Genomic DNA, 21,282 nt, shown 5'->3' on the forward strand with positions numbered 1-21,282 from the left:
GAATGGTTTTATTAGGTGTTTGTTGTGTGGAAGTCGCTGTGCTAGTGGCTAGGGATTTAAAATGGTATTTGTGCTGCCCTCAAGAGGCTTGTATTCTATTGTGGGATGGAGATTGGGGTACAAAATGTACACAGATAATCATAAGACAAAGAAAGGTCTAATCCTGGAAACTAGTGTCATTTCCCTGAAATAACCTCGTATTGACTTTTTCATAAATTTGGTGTATGTGTGTACATGTTTACAGATTTGATATATATGCATACGTGTTTATCGATTTGATATATATGTGTATGTGTTTCTTTCCCCAATAGAATATAAGCTCCTTGAGGGCAGAGACTGTTTAGTTTTTGTAACTGTGGTACTATGCCTCGTGTCCAGTGCCTAGCACTTAGTAGGAGTTTGATAACTGCTTGTTCATTGTGCTTTAGGAAAATTTGGAGAGAGAGAGAGAGAGAGAGAACACTTTCAGAATTGAAATGAAATCATCCAGAGAGTCCAGTGGTCAAGAGAACAGGGGGGTTTTAAATATATTCAAAAAACCCCTTGGAAGCAAGGTTGGGGTACCAGGTGTCATAGCAGCTCCTTGTCCAGAGGTTTTCTTAAGCTGGTAGGTTTGCTGATATCTCTGGAGGTCCTTCCAGTAGCTTCCAAAGCAACCTAAGGGAAGATGGATATACCAGTGTCTTGAAAGGTCACTCTAATAGAGCTATGTTCAACATTTGCTGATTCATCCCAGTGCTACAGAAACACCCGTGGGTTTTTGCTTTGTTTCCTTCCTAAATAACACAGACATCAATCTGAAAATATCTTTAAAATTTAAGTGGAAATGTCTGAGATCCATGGGAATCCTGGAGAAAGAGAAATAACTAGGTTGTGGGAAAAGTCACTTTGACCTGAGTAAAAAGGGGAGTGAGGTCTCTTAAGAGTGTCTCCTAACATTTGACTCAAGAATTTTTTTTTAAATTAGTCTTAGAAAACCCTATCTAGGGCAGAGCTGTGCCCCAGGGCACCTCATTTTGAGGACCCTGACAATACTTGAAAGTGTTTTGCAGCACAGAAGCAAGAGATGTTCACACTTCATTAGCAAGAAAAAAATTGGTAAAATAGGTTGAAGTAACTTGCATCTATGCCCATATGCCTATATACCAACCTTCCCAAAGATGTTTACACCCCCACCTTTGAGTTTCTCCAGTCCCCCACTCCTCCAATGAGGGAATGATTTGTGCTGCTTACCTAAGGCACAGCGTATAATAGGTAGACTTAACAATCCTTGGTTATTGTAACCTTGGTCTGTTATGCTCATCATTTCCATCTCTTATGCTATAAAGGAAAAGCTTTCCTGACTACTTGAGATGGGAAACCTCCACGTCTCCCACCAGGTGGCACTAGAGGTCACCTTATGGATTTCCACTCTGAGGTGCCCAGGACTGGGTCATCATGGGTTGTTAAGAGAGTCCTTATAAGAATGAGAGGCTTAGTAACATCATCCCTAATCACATGGCACTCTCAGTAAGAGCATGTGTGCCCACTTCTTGAATCCTGGGTAAAGTCCACTGGGAGTTTCTCACACCTTGTTGACTCGTTAATCATTAGAAAAATGGTTCTCTCTACTTCTTTGGCTCCCAGTCCTCATGAATTTCTTTAGAGCCCAGATTTTATTTTTGAGGAAAGAGTGGATAAATATCACACGCTATAAACACTAAGCCCTGCCAAGTCCTTGGGGTGAAGTCATGTTCATTGATTAATAAATTTTCTTATAAGAACTTTGCCCCTTAAATTTTCAAACTTCATTGGGATAGTAGCAGCACAAATTATGTTCATTCTTTCATGCATTCATTCATCCAAAGGAGTGCAGATTCCTTGAGAATAGTGGCTTTTATTTTTGTTTTTATAACCCCTGCTTCTGGTACGTAATTGACACTCAATAAATGCTTACTGAATTAGTGAATGAATGACTGAATAAATTCTTTTATTCATTCAGGAAATATTTATTAAGCCTCCTAAAGTACTATGTTAGGCACTAGTTACAAAGAGAGATATGACATGGTTCCCACCTTCAAAGAGTTTACAATCTAATGAAGAAGGAAGGATATACACATAATTAAGTAGGCTATGAGGTAGAATGTGAAAAATCCAGCCGAAAAATTCTAGAAGGAATTTTCAGGAAGTAAAGACCTATTTAAATAAGGGAAGCAGGGAGAAAATCGTGGAAGATTTCATGGAAGAAGTGGCCTCTGAGCTGGGTCTTGAAGGACAAGAAAGGATCAACAGAGACTGTGCATGAAGGACAGATGAAGAAAAAGTATGGGCTTTCCAGTTGAGTTAATTATGTAGAATCCCAGCTTCCCTCATAAATCTAGCAAATATCTGAAAAGATCCACAGAAAGATCAAAGGCAAAGAAGTCTGAAAACATACAATACTAAGTTCCTTGAAGACAGCCAGAAAAAATCGGTGACAGGTTGAGAATTTGAACTAAGGAAGACAACATGAGCACAGGTAAATGCAGAAGTGGCCAAGGCAAGAAGAAGGGATGCCCCGGTAACCTGGTCAGAAGCTAACAGAGGCAGAGAAATTAAGGGAACCAGATTGGCCTTCTGAAAATCAACCTGAAGCCAGCTCAGTGCAAAAAAAAATTGTCTGAAAAACAAAGAAGAAAAATAAAATTGAGAGCAAAATAACAAACAAATAACAAAATAAAGCTTAAAAAGCTTGAAATGACAAATAAGATGGTTTTAAAATAATTATTATAAAATAAACTATTGAGCTAACCTGATCACAAAAAAAAAAAAGAAAGAGGAAAACCAAATCACCAATATAAAAGTTAAAAAAAGAGCTCACAATAATTGCAGGGGAAATAAAGGAAATTAGAAATGATTTTGCCCAATTGTATGCCAGCACAAAATGATAACTTAAATGAAATGGATGAATAATTACAAAAATACAAATATCTAGATTATCAGAAAAAGAAATAGAGAACTTAGATAATCCAATCCCAAGAAGAAGAACTGAGCAATTCATCAATGGACTGCCAAAGAAAAAAATCCCAAGGCTAGATGGACTTATAAGAGAATTCTACCAAATAGTCAAAAAACAATCAACTCTAATTTTACATAAATTATTTCAATACTAGAGAAACATTTTATCCTACTAAATTCTTTTCATGAGACAAATATAGTCCTGATTACTTAAACTGAGATGGAAAATAAAGCTATCAAGCACTATCTCTAATGAATATCGATGCCAAAGAACTGAATAAAATCTTAACAAAGAAACTATAGCAACATATTAGAGAGATTATACACTGTAACCAGGTTGGATTTATACCAGAAATGCAGGGTTGTTTCAATATTTGGAAAACTATAAGGATCACATATTAGCACCCAAAAGAATAAAAATTGCATATTCAATCAGTCAGCAAATGTTTATTAAGCACCCACTATATGCCAAGCACTGGGCTAAGTGCAGGGAATACAAAAAGAGGCTACAGATAGTCCATATCTTCAAGGGGCTCACAATCTTATGGGGGAGATAACAGCGAACAAATTTGTCCAGATAATCCATATATAGGATAAATAGAAAATAAAGGTACTAGAATTAAGAAGTGTTGGGAAAGACTTCCTATGGAAGGTGAGATTTTAGTTGGGTCTCATATGAAGACAGGAAAGCTTATTATCAGTAGATGTAGACAATAAGATTTGACCCTCGTATGTTAAAAAAATATATAAAAAAGCATAAAAACATAAAAAATTAAAAAGCAACCACAGTAATAAAATTATTTCCTAAATATATGTCTTTCTGAAACCCAAATCAAGTATTATCTGTAATGGAGAAATACCAGAATTGTTTACAGTGCAATCAGGAGTAAACCAAGTAAGACCATTGTCACTACTATTGTTTGATACTGTTCTAAAAATACTAGTTATAGTGATAAGGCAAGAAAAAAGATGTTGAGGACATAGCCAGATAAACAAAATATTACTTTTTACAGTTAAATGGTTTACTTAGAAAACCCTAGATATTCAACACAAGTTATTTTAAGCAATTAACAACTTCACCTAAGTAGCAGGATCTAAAAGAAATGCACAGAAATTATCAGTAAGAGATGGAGTTTCTTGTTCAAGAAAAATCAGAAATTGATGTCATTGGATTTCAGTGTACAGACATTATAGAAAGAAGGCCATGGAGTTTAGAGGTGGGAGAAACTGTAAGGACACGTAGCCACTGATGAGATATGGTGGGATGAGTTGGTAGAAAGAGTCGAAGATAACTGAGGTTTTAAGCGTAGATGACTGGGCAATAGAGAAGTTGTGAGAGAAAAGCAGTTTGAGGATACAGATGAGATGAATGTGAGAGTTGTGCTGCAATGGACTTGAGACCTTTTTTTGTTTTTGTTCAGTCATTTTCAGTTATGTCTGACTCTTCTTGACTCCATTTGGAGTTTTCTTGGCAAAGATACTTAAGTGGTTTGCCATTTCTTTTTCTAGCTCATTTTACAGATGAGGACACTGAGGCAACCAGGGTGAAGTGACTTGCCCAGGGTCAAACAGCTAGTTAGTGTCTGGCTAGGTTTGAACTCAGATCTTCCTGACTCCAGATCTGGTACTTTATCCACTATACCACCTAGCTTCCTCGATTTGGACTTAGAAGACCTAAAAGTTAAATCCCTGCTGTGCCACTTTATGTGAGCTCACTTTTTGGCCCTCAGTCTCTTCTGCAAAATAGTGGCAATTTTATTGGTCTGGGTCTAGGTTGAAATAGATGCAGCCCCTTGCAGTTCAAAATGCTATGGTTCTATGATCTTTTCTTACTAATTGAAATGTCAGGAGTTCAAAAACAAATCTAAATTACTGATTTGATAACAACCTGCTCACATTTCATTTGAGCCTCCAAGAATTCATGTTCATTTCTCTGATACTTGTCCCCATTCCATCTATCTACCCACCCTGACTTTCCATCCTCCTCCCCTCTGTTCCTGTGGAGCCCCATCAATCAGTCAACAAATATTTATTAAAGTACTTTCTACATGCCAGGCATCATGTTTAACACAGGAAATACAAGACAGAAATGAAAAAAAATCTGCCATCAAATAATTTGAATTCTGACCAGAGGGACAACCTGTCCACATAGAGATATGTACAAGATTGACTGCAGAAATCCCCAAGATAATAGGGGCAGGAAGCAAGGCAAAAGCAGTTGGGGCAATCAGGAAAGGCTTCACATAGGAAGAGAGCATTTCTGCTGATTCTTGAGGGAAATGAGGGAGTCTAAGAGGCAGAGGTGAGAAGGGAGGGCGCTGCAGACAAATGGAGTCCCCTATGTGAGGAACAGCAGCAAGGAGAGTTAGACTGGACCATGGGGTACATGAAGGGGAGCAAAGCATCATTAGACTGGAAAAGAAGACTGGAGCCATGCTGTGGGCAACTCTCAATGCCCAACAAAGGAGTTTGTATTTGCACCCAGATACAATAGGGAGTCAATGGAGTTTTTAAGGAGTGAGGGGGAGAGCATAGTCAGATCTTCACTCTAGGAAAATCATTTTAGCATTTGTCCAAGGCTTGAGGCAGGGAGGCTGATTAGGAGATGATTACAATAGTCCAACCACACACCAGGCATATTTTTACCCCTATATCTTTATTGTTCTTTCTTCCCCAGTCCCCAGTCCCACCTCCCACCTTCTTACTACTTTCCCTTTATATGAATATTACCCATCCTTTTACGTCCAGCTCAGGTCTCAATTCATCCATAAATCTTCTTTCTCTGTTGATGACAATCCATATAGATCTCGCTCTGCTTTAGCTTCTTCTGGATTTATTATCTATCTTGTGTAAACAATGAAATATGAAATAAAGCTGAAAAGGTAGATGGTAGCCAGATTACCAAAAAAAAATTTTTAAGTACCAGAGTAAGGAGGTAAGACTTGGAAGACTTTTTTTTTTTCTTTAAATGGGTATGTTGGGGGGGGAGGGGTGTGACTTAAAATACCAATAGGGCAGTTGGGTGGATGGATTGGAAAGGAGAAAAGCTGAAAACCAGGAAACCAGTTAAGAGATTATTGTAATAGTCTAGAGATGTTGAGGACCTGAACTAGAATAGAAGGCATAAGATTTATGAGAAGGGGATGAATAAGAGAAATGATATAGAGGTGAAATCTCCAAGAGTTAGTGAATGATTGGAAGCTGGATTAGAGAGAAATAAAAGAGTCAAGGATAACTGCACTGAGGTTGCAAATCTGGGTGAATTGAAGGAATTTGGGTGTCCTTGACAAATAAGGACGTCTGGAGTCTATAGCAGAATATGTGCTGTTTCACACAAATCTATGCCATCCATGAGTATCCCGTACCAGCCAGAACAGCGATGATCAACACAGTTTACCTGATCGATTGTTCTGTATTTTGGCTTCATTAATTTCAGTAAATCCCAGTGTAATCTTTGAGTTTGTGGAATGCTTAGTCTACAGAAGGAAAGACTTGACGGGGAGAGGGGAAGAGAGAAGGAGCAGATTGCTCTCTTGACATGATTTAAAGGTCTGTCTTGTAGAAGAGGGTTAGATTTGTTTTGTTTGGCCCAGGAACAATAATCAGGAGCCTGGGGACCAAGTTGCAAAGACACCAATTTAGGCTTGATGTCTGGATTAAGTCCTATGCATTAGAGCTGCACCAAAGAATAAACTATTAAATGAGGAGCTTGCCACCTTGGAGGTGGTGGGTTTCCTCTCTTTGAAGGTCTGCAGCAAAGCCTGGGTGATCACATGTCAAGTATGGGATCTTAGGGGTGCCTTCTGAGCACGGATGGGACTAGAGGGGTGCCAAGGTTCCCTCCACCTCCCAAAGTCTGTGCTGCAACAAGTTGGTGACTTGCAGTGGGGCTAATTCATGTCCTCCCTTTGGTAGGTCTAAAAAATTCCAGTCTTTCATCGAGAGCTGCTTAGTAAAGAACCATAGTCAAAGACCCACCACAGAACAGCTCATGAAGCATCCATTTATAAGAGACCAACCTAACGAGCGACAGGTCCGAATTCAGCTCAAGGATCACATCGACAGGACAAAGAAGAAGCGAGGAGAGAAAGGTTAGTACTGGTTTTTATCTTGCATGGGAGCCAAGAGGTGGGAGAGGTGGCACCGTCCTGCTGCGCAGCAGCTGTGGAGACCAGGCACACTTTCAGTTGGCCCAATAAGGCCTCGTCCTGGTTTCTGTTCAGGAAGGGCTCAGGCCAACTGCTTTCTGAGGTCACTCCCAACTCAGAGATTCACGATTATTCAGCTGGGTATGTGACAGATCTATAGATTAGAGATTCCAAGGCATGTGTGCTGTGGAGATCATGGAAATGGGATCTGTTTTAAAAAAGGAGACCTGTGTTAAACAAAACAAAACAAAAAAAAAAAGCATCCTCTCCAGACACCAGACAAAGCCATGCTGAACCAGATCGTGAAAAGCATTTTAATGACAAGTGAAGAACTGGGTTTAAAGACATTTGCTTCCCAAATATATTTTCCTGTTTGGAAAACTGGAAGAAAAACTTTTGTTTTCCCTCAGTTGAAATGTTTTTATGTAAATCACACCTAGCATCAATATTAGCTGGTTCCAATTCTCACCTCTGATATACCCTTGCATTGGCACCCTGAGCAAGTCATCCACAGTCTCAAAGGAGGAGGAACAGCCAGTATCGAAACAGCCCTTTAAGGCATGCAAGGGACTTTAGATATGTTCATCCTCACAACAACCCTGGGAGATAGGCATTCTTGTTATTCCCATTTTATAGTTGAAGAAACTGAGGCAGAGAGTGGTTAAGTATTTGCCCAGGGTCACATAGCTAGTGAGTCTTTGAGACTGGATTAGAACTCCGTTTTTCCTGACTCCAAGTCCAAAATTTTCCACTAAAACAACTCCCTAAGATTATAATTTTCAGGAATGATGCCAGTTTTTATTAGTAGAGGATGTTCTCATCAGGAGTTCTTTATACCAATAAAATCACAGATCTAGCTTTTGAAAGAACAATATCCAGGATCTTCTTTTTGTAAACTCCAGTCTAAGGAGAAAACATGTTTCTTCTTCCTGCTAAAGAGGAAAATGTTTCATAATCTGTTAGGCATGGTGGTTTCCTTGGTCAGTTTTTGCTTAACTCTTTTCTTTGTTGGAAGATAAAGTTCAGTGTGAGGGAGGCATGTGGCTATCGGGAAGTGAACATTTTACAGAGAAGAAAACTGAATCTGAAAGAGCTTTTAAAAAAAGGTATCTATAAAACTAAAAAAACAAATCCTCTCTGAGATAGAGCATATGAAAACAGACCTCCCAGAGAGAAAATGTATTGCAGCATTGACTTTTCTTTATACATCTGAGTAATTACTGAAAACATTCTCTGTGCTCTCATGTCCCAGTTTGTGCCCCCAACCCTCCAACAGAGAAGAGAAAAGGTAACGTCATTTATTGTTTTCACTATGTTTCCAGCAAGATGAAAGCAGTTGTGTAGACTTTAGAGCCACCACCAGCCACCCTACGTGTTCACACGTAGCGACTGCTTTACATCTAGCACTTGCACATATGTTTCCTTTGTTCATCAGAACCAGTCATTTCTTTATTTTTTGTTTATTTATTTGTACCCATTTATATTTGAATTTATAATCTGCCCTCAACTTAAAAGTAATTCAAATGCATTTTAAAAGCCTTCAAAAATCCAAGCAATTATGATTTCTCCCCACCAGGGCAGATTATAACCCTTTAATTTTTTTCAAATTTTCTTTTTAAAGTATTTAATGTATTCAACATGTACCTCTCAAATAGCATGGGCTATTTCTCCCTATCAACATCTCCTGCATCTGCCCCTTCTTTCCTCTCCCCATGGCCACTCTATGAGTTCAGGACCTCCCCAGCCCTCATCAGCGTTCTTGCTGCCTTTTTCCTGCCTCAAGTCTCTTTCCTCTGCACCACTGCCAAAGCAAATCCCTTAAATGCAGATCTGACCACGTCAGAGTTCTCCAGTTAACTCTAGGAGCTCCCAGGGCTTCTAAGAGAAAATATACACTCTTCTGTTGGCTTTTAAAGCCCATTAAAATAGACAGCACATCTTTCCATCCTCTGTGTGCATTCCTCCCCTTCCCATGCTCCGTACTCCAGCCAAACTGGCCTTTGCACTGGCTCTGCCCCATGATTTCAATGCACTCCTTCCTAACTTCAGCACCACAGAATCTCTCTTTTCCTTTAAGATGCAACTCATGCAGAGCCTTCTACTCAGAACCTTCCCTGATACGTCCAACAGTTACTGTTCTCCCTACCTAAAAGCATATTGACTGCTCTACTGACTTCCTAACTACCTCCCCTCTAGTGCACACTTTTCCTGTGCTTGGGTTTCTGTGCATGCATTCTCTCTTAAGAGAAGGGAAGCTCCCTGGGGACAGGCGCTGTTTCACTTTTGTCTTTGTGTCTCCAGCATCTGCCATACAACTAGCCCATCAAGGGTGCTTAATCAATGCTTATTGATCAATTGATTGATTGATAAACCCATGAGGTGGGCAGCACAAGTATTACATCTTCATTTTGCAAAACAAGAACTTAGGGGCTCAGAGTGGTAAATGGATTTACCCATGAATACAAAATAGTGGAAATGGGGCCTGAGTCCACACCAATTGATCCAGAAGCAGTGACCAAGCTCCTCTAGGTACTAGGCACCGAAGATACAGAGGGAACATGAAACAGTCCCTGCCCTCAAGGAGCTTACATTCCAGGGGGGGAGACAAGTCTGATGTCCATACGGGGGTTCTTTTTTACTAAACTCTGGAATATCTTCTAAGCTCTCTTCTTCAGCTCTTAGATCTAGAGATAAAAAGGATCTTAGAGGTCATTTGATCCAGCAGGGGTGGGGAACTTGTGGCCTCCAGCCAGCCTCCAGTCAGCCTCCACCTGGATTCAGAGGGCTGCACTTGAAGACCTAAAGGGCCACATGTGGCCTCGAGGCCGCAGGTCCCCCACCCCTGGTCCAGCCTCTCTCATTTTACAGATGGAATCACCTGCAGGTGAATTCACTTGTCCAAGGTCTGATTAATATGCGGCTGAGATCACTTTTGATCTAGGCCCTATTATTACTATGTATGATGTAGGGTGGGGGAATGCCACAATGAATGAAATCTGGGCACTGAGCACTATCTGAAAGCTGCAGATAGAGTCATTAGGATACCGGGGAATAGGTTTCTGAAGAGTTTCATGATGACTTAAAGAGGCATCTGATCTTTCTTATGGCTAGGACCTCCCAGAGGCCCACTGCTAATATCCAAGTACCGACCAAAACAAGGTATAATGTCTGATACTTAAATCCCATCCACTTGAAGCCCTTTATGTGAAAGTGACTCAGTTTGTTTCCTTTAATCTTTGCTCATCCTACTTCCAGCCTCCTCGATGACAAATGCTTTGGGAGAGACTTGTAATTCTACCTTTCATTATGTTGCTTTATTTTTAAATGAAATTCTATTTTCTATGAGAAATATTGACATCTGCTCATTTTTCTCAGTAATACAAAAGAAATCATGGCAGATTCTGGCAAAGTATTAAAATTAGGTAGTCCAATAAATGAAGGTTTTCCCCTAGAGGTGGGAAGTAATTAGATTAATGTGATTCTTTCTTTTGCCATAATCTTCTTCATCAAATAAGTATTCCACATTCCTCCCTGAATTCTATGTTTGCTCACTTCACTTGAAGTTTTAATATGTAACCATGAAGTTGTACATTTAGCCAGATGCCTTTACAGGTAGGGAGACAAATGTGTACATCTTTTCCTTACACACACACACACACACACACACACACATCTTGCATTGGTCTTCCCGTACCACACTATTTGAAAATCCTCTGATGCATTTGTATGATCTTATCATTCTTTTTTTTGGGGGGGGGTGGCTAGGCAATGGGGCTAAGTGACTTACCCAGGGTCACACAGCTAGTAAGTGTTGTGTCTGAGGCTGGATTTGAATTCAGGTCCTCCTGAATCCAGGACTGGTACTCTATCCACTGTGCCACCTAGCTGCCCCTGAGTCTTATCATTCTTTAAGATTGTATGCTCCACAACAAAGAGGATAAACCTGTGAGTCAGGAAAACCTGGGTCCAAATGCTATCATTTACAAGCTGTGACACCTTAGTCCAGTGACCTGACCTTTTAGACTCAGATTTATGGCCTGTGAAATGGGGATAACTAACTTTGTAGTACATATACCTATGTGAGTACTAATCTGATGTTCAGATAAGTGTGTGTGTGTGTGTGTGTGTGGAGAGAGAAAGAGAGAATACTGTGAAGATTGGCTTTATTTACTGTACTATGCTACCTCTCATCAGTGTCTATCATCATCATTATCATCATCATTATTATTGAAAGAAGAAGTGATCCATATCTTATCTAAACTTTACCTCTCCTCCAGTTACTAGCATGGTGTTCTGTGCACAGTATCAATAAACATATACAAATTACCAAGTAGTATACTAGAAGCTGAGGATACAATGACAAGAAGGAAATGTCCTCAGGGCTTACTAAGGAGCTTCCATTTTATTAACAGAAAAAATGTGTATGCATATAAATGTACAGTACCTGTTTATAAAGAAAATCCTAGCTTGTTTTGGTGAGAGAAGGCGCAGGGACTTCACTCTAGCAAGTCCTTAGGAGATGGTATTTGATCTCAGCTTTTAAGGAAGCTCAGGATTCTAGGGGAGGGTGCATGCTGATGCAAAGGCTCAGACATGGTCAGTGAAATGCCCTGTATGATGGCCAATAGTAGGCATTTGATAAATGTGTGTTGATGAATAAATAAATGAATGAATCAATGATTGACCGACTGACTATAAGAAAAGTACAGGCAAAAAACAAACAATCGAAAACGACTACAGTATCATATTTTACAAAAAGTGACTAATGTGGAGTTGGAGGACCCAGGTTCAAGTCGCAGGTCTCTGTCACGCATAATGTATGTGACCTTGAGAAAGCTCCCTGGGCCTCACTTTCCTCATTTCTAAAATGAGGGGGTTGGATTAAGTGAGTTCTAAGGACACTTCTCGCTCTAAATTTGTGGATTTATAATCTATGACCCTATGAATTTAATGGTTCATTCATGGAGAATAAGCACTCCTAAATTTTTCAGCTTCTGTAATTTTTTTGTCTTTGCCTCTCTGATAGCTCTTTGGGTATTAATTGGTTAACTAGTCCTGGGACTTAAGCCAAGCAATTTTTTTTAAAATTTCAGTAAATGTCAGCTCCTCTCATGCAGCCCGTGTGATTCCCCAGCTCCTGGACACAGTGTGACCTTGGTCTCATGAGCAGCCTACTGTAGGTCTCTTGAAAACTGCAATTTCTAACCTTGAGCCGCTGTACAACAGTAGCAGCAGTGCCAGGGGTGGGGTCTGATGATATAAAATAGGAGGCTTTTAAAACATGCTTTGCATCAGCAACACTCTTGTTTATCCAGTACAATCGGTAGACAAACTGTAGGTCTGCAGAAATCATCATAAAATTCTTGTCTCAAACTGATTGTTCCACATGTGATGTTTACACCAAAACTGAAAACCAATTAATGCTTTGTCCTTTCATGGAAGAAAGACTCCTCGAGATGGGGAGTTGGAGAATCAGTGTGGTGCGGTAGCAAGAATGCTGTACCCAGATGCAGATAGCATGAAAAAAGAAAAAAAAGAAAAGAAATTTACATGATAACTCTACTATACACTTTAAAAATAGCAAGTTGCACATAAGAAATTTACGATTTCATATACAATCTGTTTTTATTATACTTTGTCATGGAAATGTTTGTTTTATTCCATGAATTAAAAATAAAATAAATAAATTTTTTTTAAAAGATGCTGTACCTGGAGCCAGGAAGACTTGGGGTTCAGACACTTTGAAAATATGTGACCATGGGGAAATCACAAAACATCTTTGAGCCTCAATTTCCTCATCTGTAAAAATGAGATAAAAACAATAACACCCACTTCAAAGGGTTGTTTTGAGGTTTAAATGAAATAATCCCTTTGAAGCACTTTGTGAAATTTAAAGTGCTATTTAAATATCTGTTTTTCAGTGTTTTTTGGAGGGGTGAGGGACCTGGACCTAGGCTTTCATTGTTTTTGGGAACTCCCAGTGAGGAGACTTCCCTCCCTCTCCTGAGTCAGGGAAGTGTACACTGCCTTTTATTAATAACACCCTATGTATGGTCTTAGAGACTTACTTGAAGCATAGAGAGGTTCCGTTACTTGCCCAGGATCACATAGTCCAAAGTAGGACGTGAACCCGGGTCATCCTGACTCTAAGACCAGCTCTCTTCAAGTCAGATATTAATAATTTAGTTATTTTTCTAGAGTGATTTTCCAGGATGGTTGGACCAAAACACAGTTCCACAAACACTGGCTGTCTCCTTTTACCTCTTCCAACAATGACTGTTTCTATCCTTTCTCATCTTTGACAATTCGATGGATATGAGTTGAAATCTTACAGATATTTTAATTTTCATTAGTCTTATTAGTGATTTGGCACCTTATTTTCCATGCAGGTGAGGTCACCATGCCTCAGTTGTTACCTTTCTCCCCAGCACAGTACTGGGAACATCTTGGTGTTTAATAACTTTTTGGTGAATTTAATCGAATCACTCCTGTATGAGGTTACTACAAAATGAAAGTAATTTCTGATATTTTTAATCCCTTTGGTATAAATAGCAGCTATAAGGAAAAAAAACACCTGGAGATAGTTCAAGAAGATGTTGCAGGGCATTGGTCCTGAGCCCTTGGTCCGATAAGTAGCCCAGTGGTTCACGTAGACAGTCCCAAAGAGTCTCTGTCTCAAGATACTGGTCTGAAAGCCAGAACACTTGGGATCGTGGCCTGCTCTATCCCCAACTATCTATGTGATGCTAGGCAAGTCACATCTCCCCTATGGGTCTCAATTTTATCCTTTGTGAAGTGGGCGGGAGGGAGATGGACTTTAAGCAGTCCCTCTGGTCCCTTCCAGCTCTCATGGTCTGTGAATTTATTTTTAGATGAGACTGAGTATGAATACAGTGGCAGTGAAGAAGAAGAGGAGGAAAATGACTCTGGAGAGCCCAGGTAAGAAAGACGAGACACAAAAATCCAAACCAACCCTTTCATTTTTCTCACACTTGTTTGGCCTTTTGGTGTTCCTTCCCTTTCTCTTCATCTATTTGCTTCAAGGCTCCTTGAGAAGGACCTTGTTTAGCTTATTATCCACTAGCATAATTAAGTGTTCTGGAGAATGTTTCCGGAGAAAGCCGTACAAAAGAGTCAGACTTCAAGTATCCGTCCCCCTCGGTGTACAGGGCCTAGTGGAGAGTTCTTTCACTTATACAAAGAACAGTGGAGAGCAAAGGCATTTATTAAGATAATCAGGGTCAAAAATCACTTCTGAAAACAGTACCCAGAGAGCCCAGGAAAAGGTGGGATTCTGGGACTTCTATTTAACTGTTTCAACCTCTCCAAGGCCTCAGTTTCCTCATCTGTTAAAAAAGGAGGGGGGAGGGGGAAGTTAGACTACGTAACCTCTTAGGGACCTCTCAGCTCTAAATCTGTGATCTTTTGATCCTTGCGTCAGAGCATTTGTACACAACTTAAATCTATTAAGACAAACACTTGAAGAACCTGTCTGCCTTTGACCACCCCATGATAGTACTCATAGAAACCTGTCAGTTTGGCATTTAAGGCCTTTACAAACCTGGTGCCAGCCAATATTCCTAAGTTTATGGCATGGTGCTGGCCTTCACCGACTGTGTTCTAGCCAGGGTGGTTGTGAAGGTCAAATGAGATAAGATTGTAAAACGCTTAGTACAGTGCCTGGTGTATTGTAAGCAAGTGCTACAGAAACGTTTGCTATTATTGTTAGCAAAGGGTCCTGCTTGCTGTGCTCCAGACAAGGCATCCCAGTGTCCAGTCCCTGTTCCTTTGCACAGATTGTCACCAGGGACTGGAAACCTCTTCTCCTTCACTTCTGCCACTTATAAATCCTTCACTTTGCTCTAGAATGAGCTCTTATGCCACCCCCTATTTGAAGTCTTTCTTGATACCCTGATTTGTTAGTTTAGTCATATCATCATCATCAATCATCCCTAGCATTTATATAATGCTTTGAGGTTTGCAAAGCTCTTTACAGATATCTCATTTCATCCTCACAACAATCTTGGAGTTAGGTACTATTGTTTTCTCCATTTTATAGATGAGGAAACTGAGGCAGACAGAGGCTAAGTGACTTGCTTAGGCTCACATAGCTAGTTAAGTATCTAAGGCTGGATTTGAAAGGTCTTCCTGACTCTAGCCCAGTGCTCTACCCACTGTGCTCCCTTAGCTCTATCTAAATGTGTACTTCTCTCTCTCTATCTCTCTCTGTCTCTCCTTCTCTCTTTCTCTCTCCATCTCTCTCTCTCTGTGTCTGTCTCTCTGTCTCTATCTCTCTGTCCCTGTCTCTCTGTGTCTCTCTCTGTCTCTCCTTCTCTCTCCATCTCTCTCTGTCTCTCTCTTTCTCTGTCTCTCTCTCTGACTCTCTGTCTCTCTGTCTCTATCTCTGTCTGTCTCTCTCTTTCTCTCTCTCTCTCTTATTTTCTCTCTCTCTCTATATATATGTTATATATATATGTATGTATATGTGTATATATATACACATATGTATATGTGTATATATACACATATGTATATGTGTATATATATGATATATATATATACGTATGTATATGTGTATATATTCTTTCCCCCCAAAGAAGGTGAGCTCTTTGAAAGTTTATTTTTCATTTTTTTCTTTGTATTCCCAGCACTAGCATAGTACCTGGTATATAGGAAGTCCTAAACAGAATCCTTTTTGCACCCCAACTGGTGTCTTCTCTAACAAGGAGATCATAACTTGAGGGCTGAAAGGTGACCTAAGAGGTCATAAAGTTACAAGGTCATAGCTTCAGAGCCAGAAAGGATCAATGCAGCCATCCAGTCCAGCCCTGGCCTAATGCGTTAAGCATCTTACCCTTTGTAAGAGCTGGGATTTGAACCCAGGGCCAGGGCTCTTTTTCTAGCATCACACTCCCTCATTGTTTATCCATGTGTTTTCTGCTGCCATGAATTTGATTCTGAGTTTTCCTCAATTCTGGACTTTTAAGCCAATAAGCCTGAGGTGACCACCTCCCTGTGATTCTTTTCTCATGAGAGGTAAACCAGCAATCATATAAACCCTTTGCCTGCCAAGAGATGGCCAGCTCAGCCATATTATCTTCCAAGGCCAAAGACCAAAGAATTCCTTCCTTACATCTGAGGCTTAAAATGTTGGCCACAACTCATTTGGCAGTATAAAGAGAATGGCTCCCAGGAAACCGTGTGGAAAATGAAGCCTTCCTCGGAGGTAGAATACCAAATGCTATCTCTCCAGTTGTAGCCTGTCAAATCCAACTGGCACATGCTATTTTCCAGTGGGTTATCCAACCAGAGAAGTGTCATGGACTTCACGGCCTTTCAGATGACTGACTGACTACCTATGCAAATTAGGCACTGTCTCAATGACACAAGGTGTCCCAAAAGTCTTTGTGCCATTTTAAGTTATTAAAGCTTAACCTGCATTAAGACTTTTAAGACACCCTGTATGTTTTTCAAACTTAGCTGTGCTCGTGCTGATCTGGTCCTTTCCCAGGGCTCTCCCCAGCTCACAAACTGATCCCTTCATATTATATAACCATGGCATGCTATCCTATCTTAATTAAGAATTTAGTTCATGTTCCTGTTTTTTACAGACTTTAATCTTATTGAATTCCTGAAGAGTAGAGAGGGACATTTTAGAAATTAGATAACAGCTTCAGAGTCATGATCAGGGCACCCTGAGTAGGTGATTTGGACTGAAAACTGCCTTTGGGTTCATGATCAATTGATATTTCTTAAGCATCATTAATTTTTCTATTGCATTATTAGTCTAGTGCCCTGTTTGCTGCTATAGCTCTCAAGAACCCAGAGTCACCAACATTCACCATGAACCAGCCATTAAAGGAGAACTTTTATTCAATAAGTGTTTTTTGAGTGCCAAAAGATTTCAAAGCACTCTCAGGAGGGGGATGGGGTATGAAAAAAAAAACCAAACACATTGCAGAGTCCTTCCCTCAGAGAGTTTCCAATCTTGTTGGGGCAATGAGACCTCTATGCCTTCTCAAAGGAAGGATGCTGCAGCGGAAATAATGTTCAATTTGGTGTCAGAAGGATTGATTTCCAATCCTATCTCTTATCCTTACTACCTCTCTGACCATGGCCAATTTACATTGCTATTCTCAGTTTCCATTTTCTTATCGATACAATGAGGAAGCTGGGCTAAATGGTGCTTTGGGGGTTTTAACTTTTGAATCCATGATCTGGGTAGCGTTAACTTAGAATTCATGGTCTTCAAGAGAACACTACATATACATGCTTATTTTCAAGTTTTGAGGGAAGGCTTGATGTTCTTAAGGGGAACAGATTGGCAATTCCATGTTCAGGGAATCTCATCATGAAGACATCATTATCCTAGAGTCCTATCAGAATATCCCTTCAATCAACAAGCATTTATTAAATACCTGTTATATGGCAGGCATTGTACTATGTACTAGGAGTACAAAGATAAAATTGAAGCAACTCTTGGCCTCAAAGGGCTGATATTTTATCAGTGCTAACTCTATATATATGTATGTGTGTATGTATGTGTATATTTATACATATATACACATGTATATATGTGTGTACATATATACACATGTGTATATATGTATGCATTTGTATAATATAATGTATATGGTATGATGTAAAATAGCAATACATGTGAATATATTCAAAATAAATGCAAGGTAATTTTTGGGGTAGCTAGAAGGTACAGTAGATAGAGCACCAGGCTTGGAGTCTGGAAGACTCCAAGTTCAAATCTAGCCTCAGACACTTACTAGCTGTGTGACCCTGGGCAAGTCATTTAACCTTGTTGCCTCTGTTTCCTCATCTATAAAGTGAGCTAGAGAAAGAAGTGGCAAACCGCTCCAGTATCTCTACCAAGAAAACTCCAAATGTTGTCATGAAGATTTGGACACGACTGAAACAAAAACCGTTTTGGGGGAAAAGACAGTAGTAGCAGGGAGAACTAGGAAAGACTTCTAGCAGGGAGTGACCTTCAGTTGAGCTTTGAATGAAACCAGGAACTCCCTGTGAAACAAGTACATTTCTGTCATCAAGAACATCTTTGTAAAGGGCTGGAAGAGAGAGTTGTTAGGAACAGTAAAAAAAAAGGCCAGCTGGACTAGACTATGGAGTTATGTAGGGCATTAATATCTAATAAGGAGGTAAGTTACAGCCAGGTTACAAACAGCTTTAAACATCAGAAAGATCTGCATTTGGTCCCAGAAGTAATAGGCAGTCACTGAGGTTTATTGAGCAGGAAAGTGACGTGATCAGATCGATACTTTTGGAAAATCACTCGGAGACTGATGGCTCATTCAATCAGAAGCTACCAAAAAGAAATGAACAGAGTCAAACTTAAAGGCTTGCTATAACTACATTCAATATGACATCTACCTAAGGTGTGTGACCTCTGGGCATGTAATGGCCTTACACAAAAGGTAAACTGAGTCTCCTTTCCAAGTCCCCTCCCCCCACAATTGTCTAGGAGTAGGAGATAAAAGTTCTACTCACAAGCCTCCTTGGAGACCCTGATCCAAATGTCACTCCATAGTTATCATCCATGGCCTCTCTGTGCTGATTACTAGATAGGATCTTAGAGCTGGGAGGGACTTCAAAGACAATTTAATCCAAACCCCTCATTTTACAGATGCTGCAACTGAGGCACGGAGAGGTTGAAGTGATTTGCCCATGAGCATACAGCTAGCTAGCATCAGAAGTGGGATTCAAACGCAAATTTGCAAAGCAAGTGTTCTTTTTATGGTACCAGTCTGGGACACACAAAGATGGACGGCCCAGTGTCTACCTACAGTCTGGGAGGGCTAATAAGACACACACACAAACAAGACTGATACAAGCTAGAGTATGACCATGCAGTGAGAGAGACCCAGAGAACTTTGTTAGTTGAGAGAACAGAGAGACCAGGGCACGCTTCAAGGAGGAGACAATCCTTGATTAGACTGGGGGATGAATAGAAATTGCCAAGGCAGTTCTGGAGGGAATGAGGATTTCTGCTAGAAAGAACAGCACGAAACAAAGGCAAGAAGCTGAGCAAAGGGTGAGAGGAACATCAAACAGCCCAGCTTGGAGCACAGAGTCTCTGAGAAGTCACCCATATGGGAAACCAAGTGGAATAAAAATAGCTTTGCTCCCAATTTTCATTTGAAAGTAAACAACCTAGCACAGGGCAAAAATTGGGAAAGAGAGAAATGTGGACGCCTCTGCCTTCTCCTTCATGACCCTTCCTCCTTCACTAGCAGCCCCTCCTCACCTTTTGCAGAAGGGTCCGATTCACATCAAGTCATTGCAGGTGGGGACAGAAGAATCCCAGAAAGGATCTGTCTCAGAATAGAAGCCATTCCAGTGCCTTGCATAGATTTCAGTGTTTCAAAGACCCCTGATTTCCCTGGTATGGGTTTGTCCTCCACCAACGTAGGTTGCGTCTCCCTCCATCACTGAATAGGTGGTGATTGCCAGGGCCAGAGGAAAAAAATCAAGACCAATCTTGATTAGTGACTAATCTGCTGATGCACCTCTCCCAACTTAGCTAGGGCTGGTCTGAAGAACATAGGATAGAAAAGCTTGTACTCGGTCTTTTGATTAACAAGCACTCATTAAGCACCTGCTGGACACTTTGGATATAGAGGCATAAAGCAAAACAACAGAAGCTTACATTCTAGAGGGAAGTTGTTCAGTCGTTTTTCAGTCCTGTCCAACTCTCCATGAACCTATTTGGGGTTTTCTTGGCAAAGATACTGGAGTGTTTTGCCATTTCCTTCTCCAGCTCATTTTACAGATGAGGAAACTGAGGCAAACAGGGTTAGGTGACTTGCCCAGGGTCACACAGCTAGTAAGTATCTGAGGCCAGATTTGAACTCAGGAAGAGTCTTCCTGACTCCAGGCCTGGTGCTCTATCCTTTGAGCCACCTAGCTGCCCCTCTAGAGGGAAAGACATGTACATACATTATACTTTCAGTGATAATTTCTATATGTGTATATGGACAAATTAAATTTACATACTAGAAGTGGCACCTCCTACAGGAAGCCTTCCCTGATTCCACTTAGTGGCTAGGACCCTCCTTGCAAACTACCTTGTATTAGTCATGTACCTATTTTGGATCCTTCTTTAGAATCTAAGCTTCCTGAGGTCAGGTAGTATCTCTTGTCTTTATAACCCCAGTTTAGCCGAGTGCCTGACACATAGTAATATGTAATGTTTGTTGATTGATTCATTGATTCACTGACTGAAGCATTTATAGCTTAGTAGGACTTGCCAGCACTTAGGCTCCATGCTAGGGATACAAAGAAAGGCAAAAATCAGTCTCTGTTCTCAAGGATCTCGCAGGCTGATGAGCTAGAAAACAGGCCGACAACAATGTACAAACAAAATATATCCAAGAGAAATTGGAAAAGAATCCTGGAGGGAAGGCTCTAGTATGAAAGGGATTGGGACAGGCTTCCTGTCAAAGGTGGGATTTTAGCCGGGACTTGAAGGAAACCCAGGAGGCCAAGAGATGGAGATGAGAATTGAGAGAATTCCAGGCATGAGAGATAATGCCAATAAAAATGCCCAGAGTCAGAGGATGGAGTGGGCTTGTTTTTTCCTAGGTCTATCTAGCTCCCTTCTCTGAACTTGAGAAAACTGGGCAACATAGGGCAGGCCCAGCCATCAGCACCTGGGAGAATGCTGAACTGGACAGACAGTGGCTGAGGATACAGGAGCCCAGCCTGGGAAAGTTGATGAAGCAATTGTGTAGTATAGGCAGCATCCTCCTCTGTGCCTTATGGAAAGTGTAGAAGGTACAGTGTTCTGCCTGTGGCAGCTCTGGAAAAGCTGCAGAAAACCTCACCATAACCACTATTCGGTTTTCACTTGTATACTACAGCCGCTGCCTTGGGGCATGGCAAAGGGCATGGGGAAAGCCAGTCAGTGGGACTCTACTACTATCTGTCAAATAAACAAACAAGCAGGCAAACAAGCAAATAAAGTTTCTCCGAGCCCTGCCTCCCTCCAGCCCCAACTTCAACATAGGAAGCCTCATGAGAGGGTAAGAGGTCACTCAGAGAGCCCTGGCACTTGGGCATCAGATTCAGAACCTTAGTATTTCTGTGTGTGTGTGTGTGTGTGTGTGTGTGTGTGTGTGTGTGTGTGTGT

At 40.7% G+C, this 21,282-nt stretch overlaps 1 protein-coding gene across 5 annotated transcripts in view; it reads left to right on the plus strand.

Moving 5' to 3' along the window:
• TNIK (TRAF2 and NCK interacting kinase) overlaps positions 1–21,282 on the plus strand; it is a 415,560-nt gene that overhangs the window by 277,451 nt on the left and 116,827 nt on the right. For all 5 annotated transcript variants that reach the window (XM_027875754.1, XM_027875755.1, XM_027875758.1 and 2 more), the window contains exons 10-11: positions 6,892–7,067; positions 13,997–14,063. In XM_027875754.1, the coding sequence (XP_027731555.1) occupies positions 6,892–7,067; positions 13,997–14,063 (243 nt within the window). The remainder of the gene's footprint in view (positions 1–6,891; positions 7,068–13,996; positions 14,064–21,282) is intronic.

This window comes from Vombatus ursinus, unplaced genomic scaffold (genome assembly GCF_900497805.2).
Source record: "Vombatus ursinus unplaced genomic scaffold, bare-nosed wombat genome assembly UNPS02014810.1, whole genome shotgun sequence".
Classification (NCBI taxonomy): Eukaryota; Metazoa; Chordata; class Mammalia; order Diprotodontia; family Vombatidae; genus Vombatus; species Vombatus ursinus.